The 25,593-nt window shown below is 45.3% G+C and overlaps 1 protein-coding gene across 1 annotated transcript; it reads right to left on the bottom strand.

The window, feature by feature from the left end:
* Nucleotides 1–15,090: 15,090 nt before the first annotated feature.
* On the bottom strand, nt 15,091–15,921 carry LOC126106225 (E3 ubiquitin-protein ligase sina-like). Its single transcript, XM_049912453.1, has one exon. The coding sequence runs from the start codon at nt 15,919–15,921 to the stop codon at nt 15,091–15,093; it is 831 nt and encodes a 276-aa protein (XP_049768410.1).
* Nucleotides 15,922–25,593: the final 9,672 nt, after the last annotated feature.

The raw sequence follows: 25,593 nt of genomic DNA, 5'->3' as shown, positions 1-25,593 counted from the left end.
ACCTTCAGCAATTATTAGGCCGTCTTCGTGAGTGCCGGCTGCCTCTGTATGACGTCCGGCGCCTCCTCAATATCGTCATACCGCATCTTTGCAGGCAGTGATATATTCGTGTCCATTGCCACAGCATCTGCGTCTGGAGAGCCAACTGGTTGTGATTCCTCTTCAGCATCACCACGTCCCGGTACCGTCAATGTGACAGACCGCTGCGAGTCTGATCGAACAGTTTCCATTGCCTCATCCTGTTTCGTAGAGGTTGTTGTGTCGTCTTGGTCCACAGGCACATCGTCGTCGGGGCATGGGGAGTCATCCCTAGGAGATGTCGTGCGACGACGCCGTTTCCTCCTTTTCGGGGAACGTTGTTTGCATGATCTTCCTTCCGTGTCCTCAGATTGTAGGGAATCACGGCTGCCCGACAGAAAAGCATTCGTAGGAACAGGAAGTGTTTCGAGTCCCATCGTTGTACTTGGCGAGAGTTCGGCCGAAACTGATGTCGTTGTCACAGAGTGCGTACCAGACGGAACAGCATCCGTAGTGGCTGGAACTGCTTCGTGTACTATCGGTGAGCTTGGTGAGAGTTCGGTCTCATCTGATGTTGTCGCCGTAGATTGTATGCTCGTTGGAGCAGCATCCTCTGTCATCCCGACGTCTGCTACAAGGTTTCGGAGAGTGCCATCTTGATCTTCCACCGGGGCTGTGTCTTTTCGGTCATCAGCGGACGCAGTGAGGGCTTTGGCATAGGTGATCGGTAGTACTGTCATCGCCGGCGACGGCTCCCGCACATCTGAAGGCAGTTGCGTAATCCGCCATTGCATACAGTTCGACCTGAGGTGTCCCTCCTGGCCACAGCCAGAACATGTACGTGGTTGACCATCGTAAATCACCACCGCCCTACAACCAACAATTGTCAGATAGGACGGTACATGCTTCTGAAGATCAATAGTGATCTGTCGCACTCCGTTAAAAACAGGGTACGTGGCGAATTGTGTCCAGCGTTCTGCTGTGTGACCATGTACCGTGCCGTATGGCTTAAAAGCCTCGATAACTTCGTCAGCCGGGAGCTCAAATGGCAGCTCAAAAACACGTATTGTCCGTACACCCAGTTCAGCATGTTCGACAGTTACCGTGCCGACATTCCCGTCACTATGGCAAAATCGGAGACCTGCTTTTGTCGCCTGTAGAATTCTCTCACACGCCACGTCATTTACCATCTTAACATACACCGTGGGACTAACGATGGACAGGTGAATTCCGACAATATCGTTTGGCGGTATCTTGACATCCTCTCGAATGAATCTTTCCTCTGCTAAAGCCTTTGGTCGTTCGTAGTCTTTGCAGAAATTGAATCGTAATGTAGTTTTCCTGTACTTGTTCGCCATGATCGTTGTTACTAGCCCGCGCGCAGACTAAGTCCACAAGTAAACAAACACTCGCATACGCCGCACAGGCGGAAGTATCGGACCTCCGTTTCGCACGGCCGCTAGCGCCGAACTGAGCAACTGAGCTACCCGAGCACTACTCACGTCTCGTCCTCACAATTTTACTTCTGCTAGTTCCAGCGCACAAACCGCTGAAGAGTGAAAATTTCATTCTGGAAACATCCCCCAGGCTGTGGCTAAGACATGTTTCCGCTATATCCTTTCTTCCAGTAGTGTTAGTCCTGCAAGTTTCGCAGGAGAACTTCTGCGAAGTTTGGAAGGTAAGAGACGAGGTACTGCCAGAAGTAAAACTGTGAGGACGGGCCGTGAGTCGTGCTTGGGTAGCTCAGATGGTAGAGCACTTGCCCGCGAAGGGCAAAGGTCCCGACTTCGAGTCTCGGTTTGGCACACAGTTTTAATTTGCCAGGAACTTTCAAAATAAGCGCTCATTCTGCTGCAGACTGAAAATTTCATTTTCAGAACTGTTTTTTCATTCTAAGATTTAGTTAGACACGTTGATGGCGTTAGTGGTGGTGGTGGGGGAGGGGGGGGGGTAGTCGGTAATACCTGACTGGACTCAGCAGTAATGACCTCAGAAAGCTTGTGGTCATAAGCAATTACACAAACACACTGATGTGCTAACCTGGAGGACAAAAGGGACTTTTAGATCACATGTCACTGCCAAGTAACACAGAGCGATGAAACTTGGACCGTACATAGAAAGGACTGCTACAGAATATTACAGAACGTGTAAAAGAAACACGCAATGAAACCAACAGATGCACCGTCGACCATCCAGTACGTGTCAACTGCGCTAGTGGAAGAATGAAAAGACCTGCCACAAGAACTCCTTACGAACCCTATTAAGAGCCATAAAAATTGTACAAATGGCTCTGAGCACTATGGGACTTAACATCTGAGGTCATCAGTCCCCTAGAACTTAGAACTACTTAAACCTAACTAACCTAAGGACATCACGCACATCCATGCCTGAGGCAAGATTCGAACCTGCGACCGTAGCAGTCGCGCGGTTCCGGACTGAAGCGCCTAGAAGAGCCGTGTCCCACCGTCTGTAAAGTCCAGAGGACCATTATTATTCGTGGTCACTTCAGCGTAATTATTGTATTTGAATAAAACTGCCATGTCTGTTCGTCTTGATGTAGAACTCTTTCCTTTACCTTCTATATCCCCCCCCCCCCCCTTGAACCAAAGACCTTGCCGTTTGTGGGGAGGCTCGCGTGCCTCAGCGATACAGAAGGCCGTACCGTAGGTGCAACCACAACGGAGGGGTATCTGTTGAGAGGCCAGACAAACGTGAGGCTCCTGAAGAGGAGCAGCAGCCTTTTCAGAAGTTGCAGGGGCAACAGTCTGGATGACTGACTGATCTGGCCTTGTAACACTAACCAAAACGGTCTTGCTGTGCTGGTACTGCGAACGGCTGAAAGTAACGGGAAACTACAGCCGTAATTTTTCCCGAGGGCATGCAGCTTTACTGTATGATTAAATGATGATGGCGTCCTCTCGGGTAAAATATTCCGGAGGTAAAATAGTCCCCCATTCGGATCTCCGGGCGGGGACTACTCAAGAGAACGTCGTTATCAGGAGAAAGAAAACTGGCGTTCTACGGATCGGAGCGTGGAATGTCAGATCCCTTAATTGGGCAGATAGGTTAGAAAATTTAAAAAGGGAAATGGATAGGTTAAAGTTAGATATAGTGGGCATTAGTGAAGTTCGGTGGCAGGACGAACAAGACTTCTGGTTAGATGAATACAGGGCTATAAACACAAAATCAAATAGGGGTAATGCAGGAGTAGGTTTAATAATGAATAGGAAAATAGGAATGCGGGTAAGCTACTACAAACAGCATAGTGAACGTATTATTGTAGCCAAGACTGACACGAAGCCCACGCTTACTACAGTTAGTACAAGTTTATATGCCAACTAGCTCTGCAGATGACGAAGGAATTGAAGAAATGTATGATTTTAAAAAAATGTTCAGATAGTGAAGGGTGACTGGAATTCGTCAGTAGGAAAAGGGAGAGAAGGAATCGTAGTAGGTGAATATGGATTGGGGGTAAGAAATGAAAGAGGAACCCGACTGGTAGAATTCTGCGCAGAGCACAACTTAGTCATAACTAACACTTGGTTCAAGAATCATAAAAGAATGTTGTATACATGGAAGAAGCCTGGAGATACTGACAGGTTTCAGGTAGATTATATTATGGTAAGACAGAGATTTAGGAACCAAGTTTTAAATTGTAAGACATTTCCAGGGGCAGATGTGGACTCTGACCACAATCTATTGGTTATCAACTGTAGATTAAAACTGAAGAAAGTACAAAAAGGTGAGAATTTAAGGAGATGGGACCTGTATAAACTGACTAAACCAGAGGTTGTACAGAGTTTCAGGGAGAGCATAAAGGAACAATTGACAAGAATGGGGGAAAGAAATACAGTAGAAGAAGAATGGGTAGCTTTGAGGGATGAAGTAGTGAAGGCAGCATAGGATCAAGTAGGTAAAAAGTAGAGGGCTAGTAGAAATCCTTGGGTAACAGAAGAAATATTGAATTTAATTGATGAAAGGAGAAAATATAAAAATGCAGTAAATGAATCAGGCGAAAAGGAATACAAACGTCTCAAAAATGATATCGACAGGAAGTGCAAAATGGCTAAGCAGGGATGACTAGAGGACAAATGTAAGGATGTAGAGGCTTATCTCACTAGGAGTAAGATAGATACTGCCTACAGGAAAATTAAAGAGACCTTTGGAGATAAGAGAACCACTTGCATGAACATCAAGAGCTCAGATGGAAACCCAGTTCTAAGAAAAGAAGGGAAAGCAGAAAGGTGGAAGGAGTATATAGAGGGTCTATACAAGGGCGATGTACTTGAAGACAATATTATGGAAATGGAAGAGGATGTAGATGAAGATGAAATGGGAGATATGATACTGCGTGAAGAGTTTGACAGAGCACTGAAAGACCTGAGTCGAAGCAAGGCCCCAGGAATAGACAACATTCCATTAGAACTACTGACAGCCTTGAGAGAGCCAGTCCTGACAAAACTCTACCATCTAGTGAGCAAGATGTATGAGACAGGCGAAATACCCTCAGACTTCAAGAAGAATATAATAATTCCAATCCCGAAAAATCAGGTGTTAACAGATGTGAAAATTACCGAACTGTCAGTTTAATAAGTCACGGCTGCAAAATACTAACACGAATTCTTTACAGACGACTGGAAAAACTAGTAGAAGCCGACCTCGGGGAAGATCAGTTTGGATTACGTAGAAATATCGGAACACGTGAAGCAATACTGACCCTACGACATATCTAAGCAAATAGATTAAGGGAAGACAAACCTACGTTTCTAGCATTTGAAGACTTAGAGAAAGCTTTTGACAATGTTGACTGGAATGCTATCTTTCAAATTCTGAAGGTGGCAGGGGTAAAATACAGGGAGCGAAAAGCTATTTACAATTTGAACAGAAACCAGATGGCAGTTATAATAGTCGAGGGACATCAAAGGGAAGCAGTGGTTGGGAAGGGAGTGAGACAGGTTTGTAGCCTCTCCCCGATGTTATTCAATTTGTATATTGAGCAAGCAGTGAAGGAAAGAAAAGAAAAATTCGGAGTAGGTATTAAAATCCATGGAGAAGAAATAAAAACTTTGAGGTTCGCCGATGACATTGTAATTCTGTCAGAGACAGCAAAGGACTTGGAAGAGCAGTTGAACGGAATGGATATTGTCATAAAAGGAGGGTATAAGATGAACATCAACAAAAGCAAAACGAGAATAATGGAATGTAGTCGAATTAAGTCGGGTGATGCTGAGGGGATTAGATTAGGAAATGAGACACTTAAAGTAGTAACGGAGTTTTGCTATTTGGGGAGCAAAATAAAATGTAGACTGGCAATGGCAAGGAAAGCATTTCTGAAGAAGAGAAATTTGTTAACATCGAGTATAGATTTAAGTGTCAGGAAGTCGTTTCTGAAAGTATTTGTATGGAGTGTAGCCATGTATGGAAGTGAAACATGGACGATAAATAGTTTGGACAAGAAGAGAATAGAAGCTTTCGAAATGTGGTGCTACAGAAGAATGCTGAAGATTAGATGGGTAGATCACATATCTAATGAGGAAGTATTGAATAGGATTGCTGAGAAGTTTGTGGCGCAACTTGACTAGAAGAAGGGATCGGTTGGTAGGACATGTTCTGAGGCATCAAGGGATCACCAATTTAGTATTGGAGGACAGCGTGGAGGGTAAAAATCGTAGATGGAGACCAAGAGATGAATACACTAAGCAGATTCAGAAGGATGTAGGTTGCAGTAGGTACTGGGAGATGAAGAAGCTTGCACAGGATAGAGTAGCATGGAGAGCTGCATCAAAAAAGTCTTAGGACTGAAGGCCACAACAACAACAACCTTCTATATTATACTGTAGCAGTTCTCTCTACGTATGGTCCAAGTCTCGTCGATCTATGTTACTTGTCACTGTCACCTCATGCAAAAGTTATCTTTGTCCTTAACCTGTAAGTACGTATTTTCACATTAATACAACATGTAACAATTGCTGACTAGAAGCTGTCTTCGCAGTACCCTCCAATGAGTCGTTTATGCGTGGTGTGCTGGTAGTTTAATACTAATCTTCCGGTCAGCCTACGACAAACAGTTCTAGGGTATCACGGACCAGCTGCATGTACTGGTGGCACTGTTATTGTTAACTGCGCTTAGGTTATCCCGTGCGTACGTGTTTGTAGTATTGGCTTTGTTTAGTATCCGGTTGCAGCATTTATCGCAGCTGTGTCCGTGAAGACACTAAATACAACCATGCCGCTATGACTTTTAATAGAAATAAGAAAAACAACTAAGAATAGAATTCTTGGGGCAGCTTTCCCTTGCGCTTCTGCAAGATCGTCTTCAGCAAACGACATCGTCGAAAACTTTGCCAAAAAAAATAGCTGAGAAAAATGGAGAGCTTCATGGTGTGAAAAGTTCTGAAGTGGATTCAACTGTAACCTCACAAGGACGGTGTGTGAGCCGCAAGAACAAAAACAAAAATACGTTATATGTTTGTAAACACTGCAATAAATACATTTGGCTTGAAAATTGTGTTACTGTGTGCCAAGACTGTAGAGTCAAAGTATGCCACTTAATATGTGCACTATTTTGACAGAAGCTCATTTTATGTATCTTCATTTGGCGTAAATGATTTTGACCAAAATATAAAATTTTTCTTTGAAATAGATTCATTAAAGCACTACTTCATTCACGAACTTTCCTCCATAATATATATGGTGCTTCACAATTCATGTTTCAAATTCTAGAGGTCGCACAGGGGACTTAGTAGAGTGGCGCATGTACATGTACCTGGCTGAAAATGACTTACATGTTCGTGGCGCCCCTATAGGTAATGCTGGAATTCATTATAGTGTTGGCCCACCCTTAGCCTTGATGACAGCTTCCACTCTCACGGGCATACGTTCAATCAGGTGCTGGAAAGTTTCTTGAGGAATAGCAGCCTATTCTTCATGGGGCGCTGCACTGAGGAGAGGTATCGATGTCGGCCGGTCGGGCCTGGCACTAAGTCGGCGTTCCAAAACATCCCAAAGTTGTTCTACAGGATTCAGGTAAGGACTCTGTGCAGGCCAGTCCATTACAGGGATGTTATTGTCGTGTAACCACTTCGCCACAGACCGTGCATTATGAACAGGTGCTCGAACGTGTTGAAAGATGCAATCGGCATGCCCGAATCGCTCTTCAACAGTGGGAAGCAAGAAGGTGCTTAAAACATCAAAGTAGGTCTGTGCTGTGATAGCGCCACGCAAAACAACAATGGGTGAAAGCCCCCTCCAAGAAAAACACGACCACACCATACGACCACCACCTCCGAATTTTACTTATGGCACTACACACGCTGGCAGATGACGTTCACCGGGCATTTGCCATACTCACACCCTGCCATCGGATCGCCACATTGTGTACCGTCATTCGTCACTCCACGCAACGTTTTTCCACAGTTGAATCGTCCAAAGTCTACGCTCCTTACACCAAGCGAGGCATCGTTTGGCATTTACTGGCGTGATGTGTGGCTTATGAGCAGCCGCTTGACCATGAAATTCAAGTTTTCTCACCTCCCACCTAACTGTCATAGTACTTGCAGTGGATCCTGATGCAGTTTAGAATTTCTGTATGACGGTATGGATAGATGTCTGCCTATTACACATTACGACCGTCTTCAACTGTCGGTGGTCTCTGTCAGTCAACACACGAGGTCGGCCTGTACACTTTTCCACTTTACTATCACATCGGAAACAGTGGACCTAGGGATGTTTAGGAGAGTGGAAATCTTGCGTACAGACGTGTGACACAAGTTACACCCCATCACCTCATCACGTACGAAGTCCATGAGTTCGGCGGAGCACCCTATTCTACTCACTCACGGTGTCTAATGACTACTGAGGTAGCTGATGTGGAGTACCTGGTAGTAGGTGGCAGCACAATGGACCTAATAGGAAAAACGTATGTTTCTGGGGGTGTCCGGATACTTTCGATCACATAGTCCAGGATGATTCCGTGATGATGTTACAAGTTTTCAAGGATGAAGGAGACGGATAAAGGTATGAATTTGAGGTAAGGGCCCTCATTCAGAAACGAACGAGTTGTAAGTTACAAGCGAAGATCATTTTGATACCTCTGACAGTATGTATGTACCTGTAGCGTTGTTGCTAGGAATGTAGAGTATGCAACTTTCAGAGGTTGTAGCATGGACCAAGGCAAGAAAAATTGTCTACTAAGTATGGGCTCTAAAATGCAAACGTGAGGAGCTATGGGCACTTGTTCATCTCCAGTAGAGTGAAACACATCTCGTCTATTGAATAAGGGCTTATACCTCTTAAGGTATGCATTTTAGAGCCTTGTTTAACAGATATTTTTTCTTGTTTTGATCCACACTACCACCTCTGAAAGTTGCCTAACCTGCAATCTTAGCAACAACAACTGTACCTTTACAGGTATTCTTCTGTCAGAGATATAAGAACGATTTTTGCTTACAACTTTCGACTCGTTCGTTTCCAGCACATGAACCCTTACCTCAAATTGATTCACTTATCCCCCTCGATCGTCGTTGAAAGTTTGTAACATCATCAAACGGATATAAACTGCGTTTTTTTAAAATAGGAACCCCCATGTTTTATTACATATTCGTGTAGTACGTAAAGAAATATGAATGTTTTAGTTGGATCATTCTTTTCGTTTTGTGATAGATGGCGCTATAATAGTCACAAACGTATAAATACGTGGTATCACGTAACATTCCATCAGTGCGGACGGTATTTGGTTCGTGATACATTACCCGTGTTAAAATGGACCGTTTACCAATCGCGGAAAAGGTCGATATCGTGTTGATCTACGGCTATTGTGATCAAAATGCCCAACGGGCGTGTGCTATGTATGCTGCTCGGTATCCTGGACGACACCATCCAAGTGGCCGGACCGTTCGCCGGATAGTTACGTTATTTAAGGAAACAGGTAGTGTTCAGCCACATGTGAAACGTCAACCACAACCTCGCGGCTAATCCGCGCATCAGTAGCAGACAAATTGCGCGAGAATCGGGAATCTCAAAAACATCGATTGCACCCGTACCATATTTCTATGCACCAGAAATTGCATGGTGACGACTTTGAACGCCGTGTACAGTTCTGCCACTGGGCACAAGAGAAATTACGGGACGATGACAGATTTTTTGCACGCGTTCTATTTAGCGAAGAAGCGTCATTTACCAACAGCGATAACGTAAACCGGCATAATATGCACTATTGGGCAACGGAAAATCCACGATGGCTGCGACAAGTGGAACATCAGCGACCTTGGCTGGTTAATGTATGGTGCAGCATTATGGGAGGAAGGATAATTGGCCCCCATTTTATCGATGGCAATCTAAATGGTGCAATGTATGCTGATTTCCTACGTAATCTTCCAAAGATGTTACTACAAGATGTTTCACTGCATGACAAAATGGCGATGTACTTCCAACATGATGGATGTCCTGCACGTAGCTCGTGTGCGGTTGAAGCGGTATTGAATAGCATATTTCATGACAGGTGGATTGGTCGTCCAAGCACCATACCATTGCCGGCACGTTCACCGGATCTGACGTCCCCGGATTTCTTTCTGTGGGGAAAGTTGAAGGATATTTGCTATCGTGATCGACCGACAACGCCTGACAACATGCGTCAGCGCATTGTCAATGCATGTGCGAATATTACGGAAGGCGAACTACTCGCTGTTGAGAGGAATGTCGTTACGCGTATTGCCAAATGCATTGAGGTTGACGGACATCATTTTGAGCATTTATTGCATTAATGTGGTATTTACAGGTAATCACGCTGTAACAGCATGCGTTCTCAGAAATGATCAGTTCACAAAGGTACATGTATCACATTGGAACAACCGATATGAAATGTTCCAACGTACCTAGGTTCTGTATTTTAATTTAAAAAACCTACCTGTTACTAACTGTTCGTCTAAAATTGTGAACCATATGTTTGTGACTATTACAGCGCCATCTATCACAAAGCGAAAAAAGTGGTCCAACTAAAACATTCATATTTCTTTACGTACTACACGAATATGTAATAAAACATGGGGGTTCCTATTTTTAAAAAAACGCAGTTGATATCCGTTTGACCTATGGCAGCGCCATCTAGCGGGCCAACCATAGCGCCATCTGGTTTCCCCCTTCAAGCTAGACAAGTTTCGTTCTTTGTAGTTTTTTCGTTTGACGCTTATTTCATGAGATATTTGGCCTGGTCACAATCAAAGGACCACCCTGTAGGTGTCGGTGCACAGTCCGGACCCAAAAGGTTGAAATGGCTCTGAGCACTATGGGACTTAACTGCAGAGGTCATCATTCCCCCAGAACTTAGAAATACTTAAACCTAACTAACCTAAGAATATCACACACATCCATGCCCGAGGCAGGATTCGAACCTGCGACCGTAGCGGTCGCGCGGTTCCAGACTGTAGAGCGTAGAACCGCTCGGCCACTCCGGCCGGCGGACCCAAAAGTAAGATGGGGAATATGTGTTTTAATTCACAGTGTCATACATACTTTTTTTTTTACATTTGCATGTACAGTAGATATCGCTCATCACAGTGATTCTGCACTGCGTAAAGGCTGCTTTCACCAGCATTAACGAGTAACTTGGTTTTTTATCTCTATTCTGGTCCTACGACTCTGGTGCCATGAAGCATTACGTTGTATCTTAAAGTGTGAATGAGTAATACGCAGCTTCGACTTAACTTCTTTTTTATTTTGAAAGTAAGAATGATAAAGAGGAAGGTCAATGTAGAGAATTCTAAGTGTAAAAGACTGACTTGGGTTGAGATAAAATTAATCAGTGTTTGAATTAAAAAAGAAACCTGGAGGGCGAACAAGTGACTACATACACATTGAAAGGTCTCTGTTGGATTCCTTTCATGTTAATTTCTTAAAACTGTTGTCATTTACGGCATAAATTCCACTTCTAAATTTACTGTGGTGTTTCTGACCCTATCTGGGAGGAGATTGAGCAGTGGAACGTGTTACTTTTACACATAAACAAGAACGATCTGTCACATTACTACACTTTAAGACACAGTTTGTATATAAGTCACACAGTCTCATATGGCACCTACAGGGTGTTTCAAAAATGACCGGTATATTTGAAACGGCAATAAAAACTAAACGAGCAGCGATAGAAATACACCGTTTGTTGCAATATGCTTGGGACAACAGTACATTTTCAGGTAGACAAACTTTCGAAATTACAGTAGTTACAATTTTCAACAACAGATGGCGCTGCGGTCTGGGAAACTCTATAGTACGATATTTTCCACATATCCACCATGCGTAGCAATAATATGGCGTAGTCTCTGAATGAAATTACCCGAAACCTTTGACAACGTGTCTGGCGGAATGGCTTCACATGCAGATGAGATGTACTGCTTCAGCTGCTCAATTGTTTCTGGATTCTGGCGGTACACCTGGTCTTTCAAGTGTCGCCACAGAAAGAAGTCACAGGGGTTCATGTCTGGCGAATAGGGAGGCCAATCCACGCCGCCTCCTGTATGTTTCGGATAGCCCAAAGCAATCACACGATCATCGAAATATTCATTCAGCAAATTAAAGACGTCGGCCGTGCGATGTGGCCGGGCACCATCTTGCATAAACTACGAGGTGTTCGCAGTGTCGTCTAAGGCAGTTTGTACCGCCACAAATTCACGAAGAATGTTCAGATAGCGTGATACAGTAATCGTTTCGGATCTGAAAAATGAGCCAATGATTCCTTTGGAAGAAATGGCGGCCCAGACCAGTACTTTTTGAGGATGCAGGGACGATGGGACTGCAACATGGGGCTTTTCGGTTCCCCATATGTGCCAGTTCTGTTTATTGACGAAGCCGTCCAGGTAAAAATAAGCTTCGTCAGTAAACCAAATGCTGCCCACATGCATATCGCCGTCATCAATCCTGTGCACTATATCGTTAGCGAATGTCTCTCGTGCAGCAATGGTAGCGGCGCTGAGGGGTTGCCGCGTTTGAATTTTGTATGGATAGAGGTGTAAACTCTGGCGAATGAGACGATACGTGGACGTTGGCGTCATTTGGACCGCAGCTGCAACACGGCGAACGGAAACCCGAGGCTGTGCGTTGCCCTCTGTGGTTGCCGCACGCGGTCGCCCTTTCTTTCCAGCACGTTCATCCGTCACGTTCCCAGTCTGTTGAAATTTTAACAGATCCTTTATTGTATCGCTTTTCGGTCCTTTGGTTACATTAAACCTCCGTTGAAAACTTCGTCTTGTTGCAACAACACTGTGTTCTAGGCAGTGGAATTCCAACACCAGAAAAATCCTCTGTTCTAAGGAATAAACCATGTTCTTTACAGCACACTTGCACGTTGTGAACAGCACACGCTTACAGCAGAAAGACGACGTACAGAATGGAGCACCCACAGACTGCATTGTCTTCTATATCTTTCACATCACTTGCAGCGCCATCTGTTGTTGAAAATTGTAACTACTGTAATTTCGAAAGTTTGTCTACCTGAAAATGTACTGTTGTCCCAAGCATATTGCAACAAACGGTGTATTTCTATCGCTGCTCGTTTGGTTTTTATTGCCGTTTCAAATATACCGGTCATTTTTGAAACACCCTGTACATGCGCTTTCTTTTATATAGTGTATATGATAAGATACTGTCATCCCCCTTCCCTTCTGTGTGAAAGGATGAATGAGCAAATGTATTTCTAGTTGCATGCTTGATGGTAGCAGACAAGCCTGTTTGCTAGAGAACAGTAGGACCAACGTCGGAACAGGTAGCTGCGCTATCTAAAAGCAAAGAGGTTTTTATTCTTAGTGTGGTCCTGCCCGTCCCTTGTCATGTTGGTATAGGAAGCTGCCTCTCTGGTCACTTCCGTTTGTATCTGTTAAGCACCCTCGGTAGGGGCCCACGGCACGCTGTCTGCGGCGAGCGTCTGAAGTGGTAAGATCTCCGGCTAAGCGCGTCTCTGCTAAGTCCGTAGGACAATGGATTTCTTAAGTTCAGCCTAACTGAAAATTTAATTGCCTTTGTTTCAGGTTTAGATCTAAAATATCTAATGTTGTCTTAAATTGCAATGCAGTGCAATTTGAGTGTGAAGTTCAGAATACCTTCCAGTACTTGCTTTGTCACTACTTTGTGAGTAAAGTGGAACCACGTGTTGATGAACTGTAACTCTAACTAAGATCATCAATCTTAAATGCGAATGTGTGTGAGATTATAACGTCTCATCTTGACAATATTTTTCAATATAGCAACTTTTCTTTATGTTCAACGCATGTGGGGTGTACTTTGTGAGACCAGTACCACGTGCTTATACAACTGTTTGACCCATCAGATTAATAGTAAGACGATAGAAACCAGTTCGAGGTTTTTCTTTTGTAAATTGCGTTTCGATGTAATTTATATTAATTATGAAAATTATTGTGGAGTTACACTCTTTGTGTAAACCAAGTTGACCACGTAAAGCATGTGGTGTAATCATCAAAGCAGCCCTCAGCTATTCTTTTCGGGAAGATTTCACAGAGAGTTAGTATGAATTTAGTAATTTCATGACGGACAGGACTGCGCTACGAACATAACTTCTTTGGGTGAAAATTGAATCGGGTTGGTTGTGGTAAATTTCCTCTTGCATATGTTTCAACGTTGTTCGTGTGTTATTTTATGAATGCAGTGTTGTATGCAGTCTCCCAATCTTGGCTCCATATTTGATGTGTTCCGTAAGATAACAAACTCACATTTTTACAATCCTAAATAAGACACCAGTTTAGTTATGAAACAAGTTTAATATGCTGAAATTTTAACGGTACAATGATCAATGTTAAAATAAATGTCTAAATATAAACTGATTTTTTTCTTTTCATTTAAGTTCTCTTCTTATATATATATATATGTATATATGTGTATATATATATATATATATATATATATATATATGTATGTATGTATATATGTGTATGTATGTATATATAGATGTATGTATGTATGTATATGTATGTATGTATGTATGTATATATATATATGTATATATATATATATATATATATATATATATATATATATATATGTATGTATATATATATGTATATATATATATACAGGGTGTTACAAAAAGGTACGGCCAAACTTTCAGGAAATGTTCCTCACACACAAATAAAGAAAAGATGTTATGCGGACATGTGTCTGGAAACGCTTAATTTCCATGTCAGAGCTCATTTTAGTTTCGTCAGTATGTACTGTACTTCCTCGATTCACCGCCAGTTGGCCCAATTGAAGGAAGGTAATGTTGACTTCGGTGCTGCTAGAACATGTGCCTCTACAAGCACGACACAACATGTGGTTCATACACAATGGAGCTCCTGCACATTTCAGTCGAAGAGTTCGCACGCTTCTCAACAACAGATTCGGTGAGCGATGGATTGGTAGAGGCGGACCAATTCCATGGCCTCCACGCTCTCCTGACCTCAACCCTCTTGACTTTAATTTATGGGGGCATTTGAAAGCTCTTGTCTACGCAACCCTGGTACCAAATGTAGAGACTCTTCGTGCTCGTATTGTGGACGGCTGTGATACAACACCCCAATCTCCAGGGCTTCATCAGAGCATCAGGGATTCCATGTGACGGATGGTGGATGCATGTATCCTCGCTAACGAAGGACATTTTGAACATTTCCTATAACAAAGTGTTTGAAGTCACGCTGGTACGTTCTGTTGCTGTGTGTTTCCATTCCATGATTAATGTGATTTGAAGAGAAGTAATAAAATGAGCTCTAACAAGGAAAGTAAGCGTTTCCGGACACATGTCCACATAACATATTTTCTTTCTATGTGTGTGAGGTATGTTTCCTGAAAGTTTGGCCGTACCTATTTGTTACACCCTGTATATATATCCGGTTGTCGTAAGATGGCTATTAAAAGATTATAATTAATGTTAGTCTGGTTGAGAATTTGGTAAACTGGACTGGATACCTGGTGAAACAGTTGGTCAGTAATGCAAGGATAACTTCCCCAGATAGCTCACAGCTTTTAACCCGGTTTCATTGTCTTGAATATCAGCACCGCTTTCAGAACAACTTAATGCATCAACTTTACAACATGTCATTCGATTACAACCTTGAAGGGAAGTTTTTTGATTGTGCCAGTGTAAGAGACGTCATCGGGCTGATCGAACTGAGTGACAAATGAGAGGCAGCCGCCGTTGGCCCCCAGTTCCTGCAGCGACTGCCTGTAGTCGGTCACGTGTCCTTTGTAGAACTCCCCGTCCGGGTGCTGCCGCACCTCGAAGAGGTAGCGAGCTTCCGCCGCGCGCGAGCCCTGTGCCACGTGGCCCACGTGCACGTAATGCGATGTGAAGTCTTCCACCGTGACGGACTCTGCCCGCAGCACGAAGAGGGCCGAGTCGAACTCCAGCAGGGTCACGAATGGAGCGACGGTTCTGAAGGCACCGTCCGGCGCCGCGACCAGCTCGCCTCGGTGGTCCTGGCGCACGTGCTCCTCCACAGCTGCGCGACTGCCCGTCCAACAGCACGAGTACACCAGCGGGCACTGGACGACGGTCGCATCTGGCCTGAAGGCGCACCTCTCCTCGTGGCGCCGCTTGGACTTGGGCTGGAGCAGTTCGGAGCAGCCCACCTCACTGTACTTGCACGGAATACGCACGATGTCCGCCAACCGCTCCATGGAAAGGGAGCGCAGGTTGGGCTCCAGCTGTTCTCGGCACGAGGGACACTTCCTGAGCGTCGGGAAGCACTCTTGGCACATCAGGTGCTCGAACTTGCATCTGAAAATAGGGCGCGTCAGTGTTTCCCAACACACCTGGCACGTAAGCATCTCCGACAGCTCTTTCATCTGTCGCTCCATTGTGTAGTGCGTATCCGGAAGGTAGAGACACGCGAGCGACTCTGACGACTCTTCCGCCTGGTGGTCCATTGTGTAGCGCGTGTCCAGAAGGCTTCTGGAAGAAATGGACTTCTGTCATCGAATGACTGAATGAGGCAGAGAGAGAGAGACAGAAAAAAAGACAAAGAGAGATGTAAAAAGAAGACAGACAGAAATAGAACACAAAGAGAGGTGCAAAAAAAAGACAAAGAGAAATAGTACAGTAGAAAAAGAGAAAAAAGAGGGATAGGAGAAAAAGGCAAAGAGAGACGGAAAGAGACAGAGAGAGACAAAGAGAGAGCTGGTACATGTCTTCAGTCTTGGAACGCACTGAAATCCCCACTCTATAGTACTGTGCACGGGCCATTGATAAGGTGGAGAATCACACAGTAATTCGTTATTGGCACGATCGTGAATGTTAAATCTGCACCTGACGAATCCAGATGTCTTTAGCTACCTCTAACTAGGAAACCTCCCCATCGCACCCCCCTCAGATTTAGTTATAAGTTGGCACAGTGGATAGGACTTGAAAAACTGAAGGCAGATCAATCGAGAAAACAGGAAGAAGTTGTGTGGAACTATAAAAAAAAGAAGCAAAATATACAAACTGAGTAGTCCACGCTTACAAGGAGAGTGTGAGCTCAGGAGCGCCGTGGTCCCGTGGTTAGCGTGAGCAGCTGCGGAACGAGAGGTCCTTGGTTCAAGTCTTCCCTCGAGTGAACACCGGCACGGTAGCTCATCGTGTTCGGTCAGAGGGTTTAGCTATCCTCTGTAATAAAAAAACTTAGTGAACGGATCAATGAACAACTAGAGCAAGTATCATAGGACGTCCGCCACGAACAAAGTCAACGTACAATGTACAACAAAATGAGATTTAAAAAAAAAAAAACAGTGAACAGTTTACTTTCCTTATTTTCGCAAAGTTATGATCTGTCCGTTCGTTCATTGACGTCTCTGTTCACTCTAATAAGTTTAGTGTCTGTGTTTTGCGACCGCACCGCAAAACCGTGCGATTAGTAGACGAAAGGACGTGCCTCTCCAATGGGAACCGAAAACATTTGATCGCAAGGTCAACCGATTCCTCCACAGGAAAACACGTCTGATATATTCTATACGACACTGGTGACAGCATGTGCGTCACATGATAGGAATATGTTATCGACCCACCTGACTTGTACACTTGGCAAATGGGTAAAAAGATTCTTCTACCTTGTCCGATTTAGGTTTTCTTGTGGATGTGATAATCACTCCCAAAAAAGTGATGAAAACATAAGAGTTTGTCACATAAACTGCAACAAATGAATGCAACAGTTTCACAGTCGCACAATTTTCCCTGTGCTCTGTCAAAACATATGATTTGTTTCGATGTTTGTTTAGGTGTAGCGTCCCCATACTACGGCGCAGTTACCTCGCATCGGACGGACGGACGGACAGATAATAATTGTCTGAAAATAAAAAATTAAACTTTTCACTCGAGGTAAGACTTGAACCAAGGACCTCTCGTTCCGCAGCTGCTCACGCTAACCACGGCGGCGCTCCTGAGCTCCACACTCCTTGATGTTGCCTACCTTACGCATGGACTACTCAAAAAAATGTTCAAATTTGTGTGAAATCTTATGGGACTTAACTGCTAAAGTCATTAGTCCCTAAGCTTACACATTACCTAATCTAAATTATCCTAAGAACAAACACACACACCCATGCCCGAGGGAGGACTCGAACCTCCGCCGGGACCAGCCGCACAGTCCATGGTTGCAGCGCCTGAGACCGCTCGGCTAATCCCGCGCGGTGGCTACTCAGTTTGTATATTTTGCTTATTTTTTTCAGAGTTCCACACAACTCCTTCCTGTTTTCTCGATTGATCTGCGTTCAGTTTTTCAAGACCTATCCACTGTGCCAACTTATAACTGAGGGGGGTGCGATCGGGAGGTTCCCTTGTAAGACCTGTCAATAGTGTAGCAGTACCAATACAAGCCAAGATAAACATTAGATGGTGGATCACATCCAGCGACATAATAACGTTATTACCTGGTACACTGCCAATTGTACGACCTAAAATTGACAGGAAATTGAAGGTCACGCATAAGCTGTACCATTAAGAGTACAGACAACGAGGTCACACCTCTTGGGCAATTGCGTGTATTAAAAAGGCTGGTAAAGCGAGGGTTACCAGCCACAGGTTCAATACAAGGCAAAATTTATGGTCAGCCATGTAGTGTACAAATACACGCCAAGATAGGGCTCTAGGATGAGGTCACGCCCCGCTGTGCAACTAGCGATCAAGTTTCCCCCGCCCCCCGCCCCTCCCCCTTCATAATACAATTCCAGTTGTGTGGGCATCGTCATTCACGCTCTAAGGGCCAATAGCAGCAGCAGAGATCAGGAGAAAATTGTTTTGGATGCATATGGAAGTGTCTGTTCCCAGTTGAGTGTGCAAGAGGAAGGCATCTTACTCAAGGTAGGAGGGAACACAACTCTCTCACCCAGAGTCGCATGAGATTGTTCATTGCCGTGTTATTCCAGAAGCATGAGCACTGTCTTTTTTCATTGCCAAGGATTCTGCAACACAGACAACTGATTTGTTACGAAGGAAGTTTCATTTCAGATGGTGGGTTGTCCTTGAAGTAGCATGGTTGCATGTGGTGATTTCATTCTGCACTGGATACGCTCTATTATTGTTGGATGCAACCACTGTAGTGGTTGATGAAAACCCAACACCATCAAAGCTGGATTCAGCTGTATGAGGCAGTGATGACTGGTGTACATGCTACACCAGAATAGCATATCTATGTCAAGGAGTTGGAGAAAGTTAAGAGTGGCTGGACTAATGTGGATGATATTGAGGGCAAATACTGACCCTCACTTACCAAACTCCGATCGAAACTGCATGTCAACAGGCATGAAGCAGTGATTTGAGTTCTAAATGTGAAAGGAGCAATGGTAGCATGAATTTGATATTGAAGATTGCAAGATTTCCCATATGATGCCAGTAAGTGAAATGGACTTTCTTGAAGAATGAAAGGAATGTAATCTTTCAGAATGAGTATAAATATGTGATGATGCAATGGCTCTGAGCACTATGGGACTTAACAGCTGAGGTCATCAGTCCCCCTAGAACTTAGAACTACTTAAACCTAACTAACCTAAGGACATCACACACATCCATGCCCGAGGCACGATTCGAACCTGCGAACGTAGCGGTCGCGCGGTTCCAGACTGAAGCGCCTAGAACCGCTCGGGCACTACGGCCGGCTGTGATGATGTAAATAATAATAATAATACCTCCTGCAAATCGTTTTATAAAGCTGCAGCTCACTGGAAAGTGTGTGTGTGTGTGTGTGAGACAGAGAGAGAGAGGGTGGGAGGAGGCAGGGCACTTGGACATTACAGTATTTGATTGACTCGTTATACTAAAATGATGCTACAGTGTATTTTGCAAAAGGTGATATACACTCCTGGAAATTGAAATAAGAACACCGTGAATTCATTGTCCCAGGAAGGGGAAACTTTATTGACACATTCCTGGGGTCAGATACATCACATGATCACACTGACAGAACCACAGGCACATAGACACAGGCAACAGAGCATGCACAATGTCGGCACTAGTACAGTGTATATCCACCTTTCGCAGCAATGCAGGCTGCTATTCTCCCATGGAGACGATCGTAGAGATGCTGGATGTAGTCCTGTGGAACGGCTTGCCATGCCATTTCCACCTGGCGCCTCAGTTGGACCAGCGTTCGTGCTGGACGTGCAGACCGCGTGAGACGACGCTTCATCCAGTCCCAAACATGCTCAATGGGGGACAGATCCGGAGATCTTGCTGGCCAGGGTAGTTGACTTACACCTTCTAGAGCACGTTGGGAGGCACGGGATATATGCGGACGTGCATTGTCCTGTTGGAACAGCAAGTTCCCTTGCCGGTCTAGGAATGGTAGAACGATGGGTTCGATGACGGTTTGGATGTACCGTGCACTATTCAGTGTCCCCTCGACGATCACCAGTGGTGTACGGCCAGTGTAGGAGATCGCTCCCCACACCATGAGGCTGGGTGTTGGCCCTGTGTGCCTCGGTCGTATGCGGTCCTGATTGTGGCGCTCACCTGCACGGCGCCAAACACGCATACGACCATCATTGGCACCAAGGCAGAAGCGACTCTCATCGCTGAAGACGACACGTCTCCATTCGTCCCTCCATTCACGCCTGTCGCGACACCACTGGAGGCGGGCTGCACGATGTTGGGGTGTGAGCGGAAGACGGCCTAACGGTGTGCGGGACCGTAGCCCAGCTTCATGGAGACGGTTGCGAATGGTCCTCGCCGATACCCCAGGAGCAACAGTGTCCCTAATTTGCTGGGAAGTGGCGGTGCGGTCCCCTACGGCACTGCGTAGGATCCTACGGTCTTGGCGTGCATCCGTGCGTCGCTGCGGTCCGGTCCCAGGTCGACGGGCACGTGCACCTTCCGCCGACCACTGGCGACAACATCGATGTACTGTGGAGACCTCACGCCCCACGTGTTGAGCAGTTCGGCGGTACGTCCACCCGGCCTCCCGCATGCTCACTATACGCCCTCGCTCAAAGTCCATCAACTGCACATACGGTTCACGTCCACGCTGTCGCGGCATGCTACCAGTGTTTAAAGACTGCGATGGAGCTCCGTATGCCACGGCAAACTGGCTGACACTGACGGCGGCGGTGCACAAATGCTGCGCAGATAGCGCCATTCGACGGCCAACACCGCGGTTCCTGGTGTGTCCGCTGTGCCGTGCGTGTGATCATTGCTTGTACAGCCCTCTCGCAGTGTCTGGAGCAAGTATGGTGGGTCTGACACACCGGTGTCAATGTGTTCTTTTTTCCATCTCCAGGAGTGTAATTTACGATGCAATTTTCCCAAATATCGATACATCCATTCTAAGATGTATTTGAATACATGACTGAATAACCAACATATAAGGGGCACACAAATGAAACACGGTCAGTAGGGTAAAGTAACGGTAACGATTTTATTAAGTCAAAAATGTGTTTATACACAGTACACATACTCAAAAATAGTCGCCGAAACTGTTGGAACATTTATCCCATTCCGAAACTAGCCGGTCGATTCCATCCTTGAATGGTAGGCTGCTGTCGGATCCAGGCGTGGACCCAGACACACAGTTCGTCGTCCGTTGTGAATCGATGTCCGCGAATAGCTTGTTTTAGACGTTCAAACACATGAAAGTCACGCAGTGAAAGATCGAGACTGTACGGTGGATGGCCAACGGCCTCGCTGCAGTGGTAACACCGGTTCCCGTCAGATCATCCAAGTTAAGCGCTGTCGGGCTGGGCTATCACGTGGATGGGTGACCATCCGGTCTGCCGAGCGCTGTTGGCAAGCAGGGTGCACTCAGCCCTTGTGAGGCAAATTGAGAAGTATCGGCTCCAGTCTCGTAAACTGACATACGGCCGGGAGAGCGGTGTGCTGACCACATGCCCCTCCATATCCGCATCCAGTGACGCCTGTGGGCTGAGGATGACACGACGGCCAGTCGGTACCTTTGGGCCTTCATGGCCTGTGCGGGAGGAGTTAAGCCCGGTCCACACGCAACAATCTGTCTGCGCAGATGTGATGTGCGCAGATGTCTGCACATGCAAAAGATCGCTGCAAATGTGGTGTGTTCACACGACACAAACCCTAATCTATTACTCGCCCGCCATCTGTCGGTGTAGAAAAGAAATATCAGTGGCAAGCGACTACGCTCCCCGTAAACGTCAAAAATTTAATTCAGTTATTTTGAAATATAGAAATGCAGGAAGTTCTGTCGTGGTCTGTGTTCGCAACTTGTGTTGCAAAAAACATTCAGACCAACGGCAGGAAACACAGAAAGTGGACAAAATAGTATAGACAGTAGCTGCTAAAGCGAAAGCAGTTTTCTCACGTAAATTTACTGCGAGAGTTGCAGGGCGAACCTAACGACTGGCGAAATTATTTGCGGATGGATGTCGAAACTTATAATTATCTCTTAAAGCTTGTAACCCCTCATATTATGAGAAAAAATACTTGTATAGAGAAGGGCAATTTCTCCTCATGAACGGCTGGCGGTAACATTAAGATTCCTAGCAACAGGAAGGAGCTACAAGGATTTGGAATTTTCAACTGCAATATCGAAACAAGAGTTGAGTGAAATAATACCCGCAATTTTTCAATTAGAGCATTGTATGCTGCTGTCTTTTTGTCTCAGTCACTATATTCTTTACTTTAATCTTACACAGACATGGGTGGTTTCTATATATTTCAATGAATTCACTTACAAACTCTCGAGAACACTGACGAGTATCAGCCATTTTAATGCCCTGTGCGCACAAATACGAACACTAGACTGAGCAAACAGCTGTTTCGCGCCAGATTTGCGGCGATCTCCTGTCCACACGCTCCAACTTGTCTGTGCAGATGTGGTTTGAACCCACAGATTTGAGAGGTTTCGCTCAAACCTCCAACTCCAACTTCCAGATTGGTGCAAATCTTCTGTCCACACGCAGCGATCTGTCTGCGCAGATGTGATGTGAGCAGACATTTGCGCAGACAGATCGTTGCGTGTGGACGGGCCTTTAGTTTAGTACGATGGATGAGCATCGTCTTCCAGTGACTCGAGCCCCTCAAGGAATCGTTTGCGCCATTCCACAACACTTGAATGACTCAGATTACTCACCATACACAACCTTCATCCGTTGATACATTTCACGGCCTCCAACTCCCCCCCGCCGCCAAAAATCGAATCACTCCTCGTTGTTGCTGCTTACTCGCCTGCATGTTTGGTAGCGGACGATAACTTGAGTGACCACCTTATCTTCGGCGTGAAACGACACTGGCGCTATGCAGCACCAAATGGTGCGCACGTGTCAGTCTCTCTACCAATAGATGGCGCCACCATACCTGCAGTTACATGTAAGGCAAAGGTAGACGCAGTGACCAGGTTTCATTTGAATGAACCTCATATAATTAAACCAAATACCCCCATTAGACAAACAGAAGAGTGTGATATGGTAACAAAACAAATTCCGCAGCCCAACAAAAAAACATGTAACTGGCTTTACTAGTGTGTGGCATCACTATAAGAGAGCCCCTAGCAGACTCATAAATAACCACACACAACAAAAATCTACCTTTCTCTGTCCTTTTCCTGGGCTCCCTCTGCCCCCAACCCCCTTCCATCCTGTTTCTTCCCACGTACACTCTCTCTGCCTCCCTTCTCTCCCTCCAGTCCTTTTGTATTCCCCCCCTCCGCCTTTCCCCACTCCCTCTCGCGTCTGCCCTGCCCCTCCCCTATGAGTCCCTTAATCAGCTCCTCCCCCACCCACTTCGTTTTTCCTCTCCTTCCCCCTCTTTTTTCCCCTTATCTGTCCAGGTACCCCCATCTGCCCTTGGTTCCGGTGCGTCATCTTCGTGCCAACGTTTTAGTGCAGTGTTTTAAGTGAGTGTTAAGTGTTGTGCGTCTCTTCCAAAGTGTTGCGAACAGAAATCGTACTGTCACTGGGTGTGATTTTTATATCTCTTGCGAACAGAAACCAGACTGTCGCCGTGTTTTTTTAATTGTCGGTCTACTATTTTACCTGTCTGCTTCCTGTGTATTTTATTAGCATCACCAACCCTTTGTTTTATGTTTTAACTTCCTCAATTTTCCGCCATTTTACAATTTATGTCACCGTTTTTATCGCCTGCTTTTATTATTTATTACCTCCTTTCTGTTTTAAAAATTCTGTAGGCTGGAGAGCAGCCTACTAAGCTGTTGCCAGCCCACCCCCTTCAGGGGGAATTGAAACTCACTAAAGGAAAAAAAACAACCACAAAAATCTAGACTGCAAAGAATTTTTCCCTTCGTAGGAGAGAAGTGCGCTCTCCTCTAAATACACGTGGAGGAGACCGCAGCCTGAACTCCCAAAACTCGACACCCAACACCAAGCCACACCACAGTGAAGATGCTATCGACAGCACAATGTGTCCATTGCGAGGGTGCTGCCGACTCAGCACGGTGAGCGGGCACACTGCTGCGCAGGTCTCAAACCAGCTGAAGAATGACTGACAGCACTGGTCATGAGACAGACAGCACCCCCTGGCTATGCATCTCTCTGGCTGGAATGACAGATAGCAAGTCATGACAGGAAGTACAAGTGCCAAGACTACCACCGGTGTCCTGCGCATAATAAAAAAGCGGGAAACCCCACTCTGCCCTGCCCCCCGGGCCAATAAGGATCAATGTCGCCCCTCCCCCTTCCCTTGCCCTCGTGTTTTTCCACACTCTGTAGTGATAGGGAGCATAACAGATACCCAGTACTGAAGTTCTTTACTATCACTGAAAGCATGAACTTCCGTAATATGCCTACGAGTAAGCATCTGGTTCTGAGCTAAAGCATACTGTGGGTTCAGATTCATTTACATGAACTGTAAGGGAATATACTTCATCATTCATAAAGGAATTTGGCTATTAGACCGAACTCTTTTTTTGTGAGTAGTCTGAGACTTGTTGTTTAGTCAGTATGTATTACCAGGTACATTAAAGTGCATGTAGAACAACCAGTACCCCCAGCACAGCGAAGCACTAATACATCTACATCTACATTCTACATTTATACTCCGCAAGCCACCCAACGGTGTGTGGCGAAGGGCACTTTACGTGCCACTGTCATTACCTCCCTTTCCTGTTCCAGTCGCGTATGGTTCGCGGGAAGAACGACTGCCGGAAAGCCTCCGTGCGCGCTCTAATCTCTCTAATTTTACATTCGTGATCTCCTCGGGAGGTATAAGTAGGGGGAAGCAATATATTCGATACCTCATCCAGAAACGCACCCTCTCGAAACCTGGCGAGCAAGCTACACCGCGATGCAGAGCACCTCTCTTGCAGAGTCTGCCACTTGAGTTTGTTAAACATCTCCGTAACGCTATCACGGTTACCAAATAACCCTGTGATGAAACGCGCCGCTCTTCTTTGGATCTTCTCTATCTCCTCCGTCAACCCGATCTGGTACGGATCCCACACTGATGAGCAATACTCAAGTATAGGTCGAACGAGTGTTTTGTAAGCCACCTCCTTTGTTGATGGACTACATTTTCTAAGGACTCTCCCAATGAATCTCAACCTGGTACCCGCCTTACCAACAATTAATTTTATATGATCATTCCACTTCAAATCGTTCCACACGCATACTCCCAGATATTTTACAGAAGTAACTGCTACCAGTGTTTGTTCCGCTATCATATAATCATACAATAAAGGATCCTTCTTTCTATGTATTCGCAATACATTACATTTGTATATGTTAAGGGTCAGTTGCCACTCCCTGCACCAAGTGCCTATCCACTGCAGATCTTCCTGCATTTCGCTACAATTTTCTAATGCTGCAACTTCTCTGTATACTACAGCATCATCCGCGAAAAGCCGCATGGAACTTCCGACACTATCTACTAGGTCATTTATATATATTGTGAAAACCAATGGTCCCATAACACTCCCCTGTGGCACGCTAGAGGTTACTTTAACGTCTGTAGACGTCTCTCCATTGAGAACAACATGCTGTGTTCTGTTTGCTAAAAACTCTTCAATCCAGCCACACAGCTGGTCTGATATTCCGTAGGCTCTTACTTCATTTATAAGGCGACAGTGCGGAACTGTATCGAAAGCCTTCCGGAAGTCAAGAAAAATAGCATCTACCTGGGAGCCTGTATCTAATATTTTCTGGGTCTCA

Source organism: Schistocerca cancellata, chromosome 10 (assembly GCF_023864275.1).
Source record: "Schistocerca cancellata isolate TAMUIC-IGC-003103 chromosome 10, iqSchCanc2.1, whole genome shotgun sequence".
In the NCBI taxonomy this organism is placed as follows: Eukaryota; Metazoa; Arthropoda; class Insecta; order Orthoptera; family Acrididae; genus Schistocerca; species Schistocerca cancellata.
Note: the sequence above shows the minus strand (reverse complement) of the source record. Positions and strands in the feature narration are given on the sequence as shown.

Coding starts and splice junctions, on each gene's coding strand:
- LOC126106225 (XM_049912453.1), bottom strand. CDS start 15,921: ATGGACCACCAGGCGGAAGAGTCGTCAGAGTCGCTCGCGTGTCTCTAC.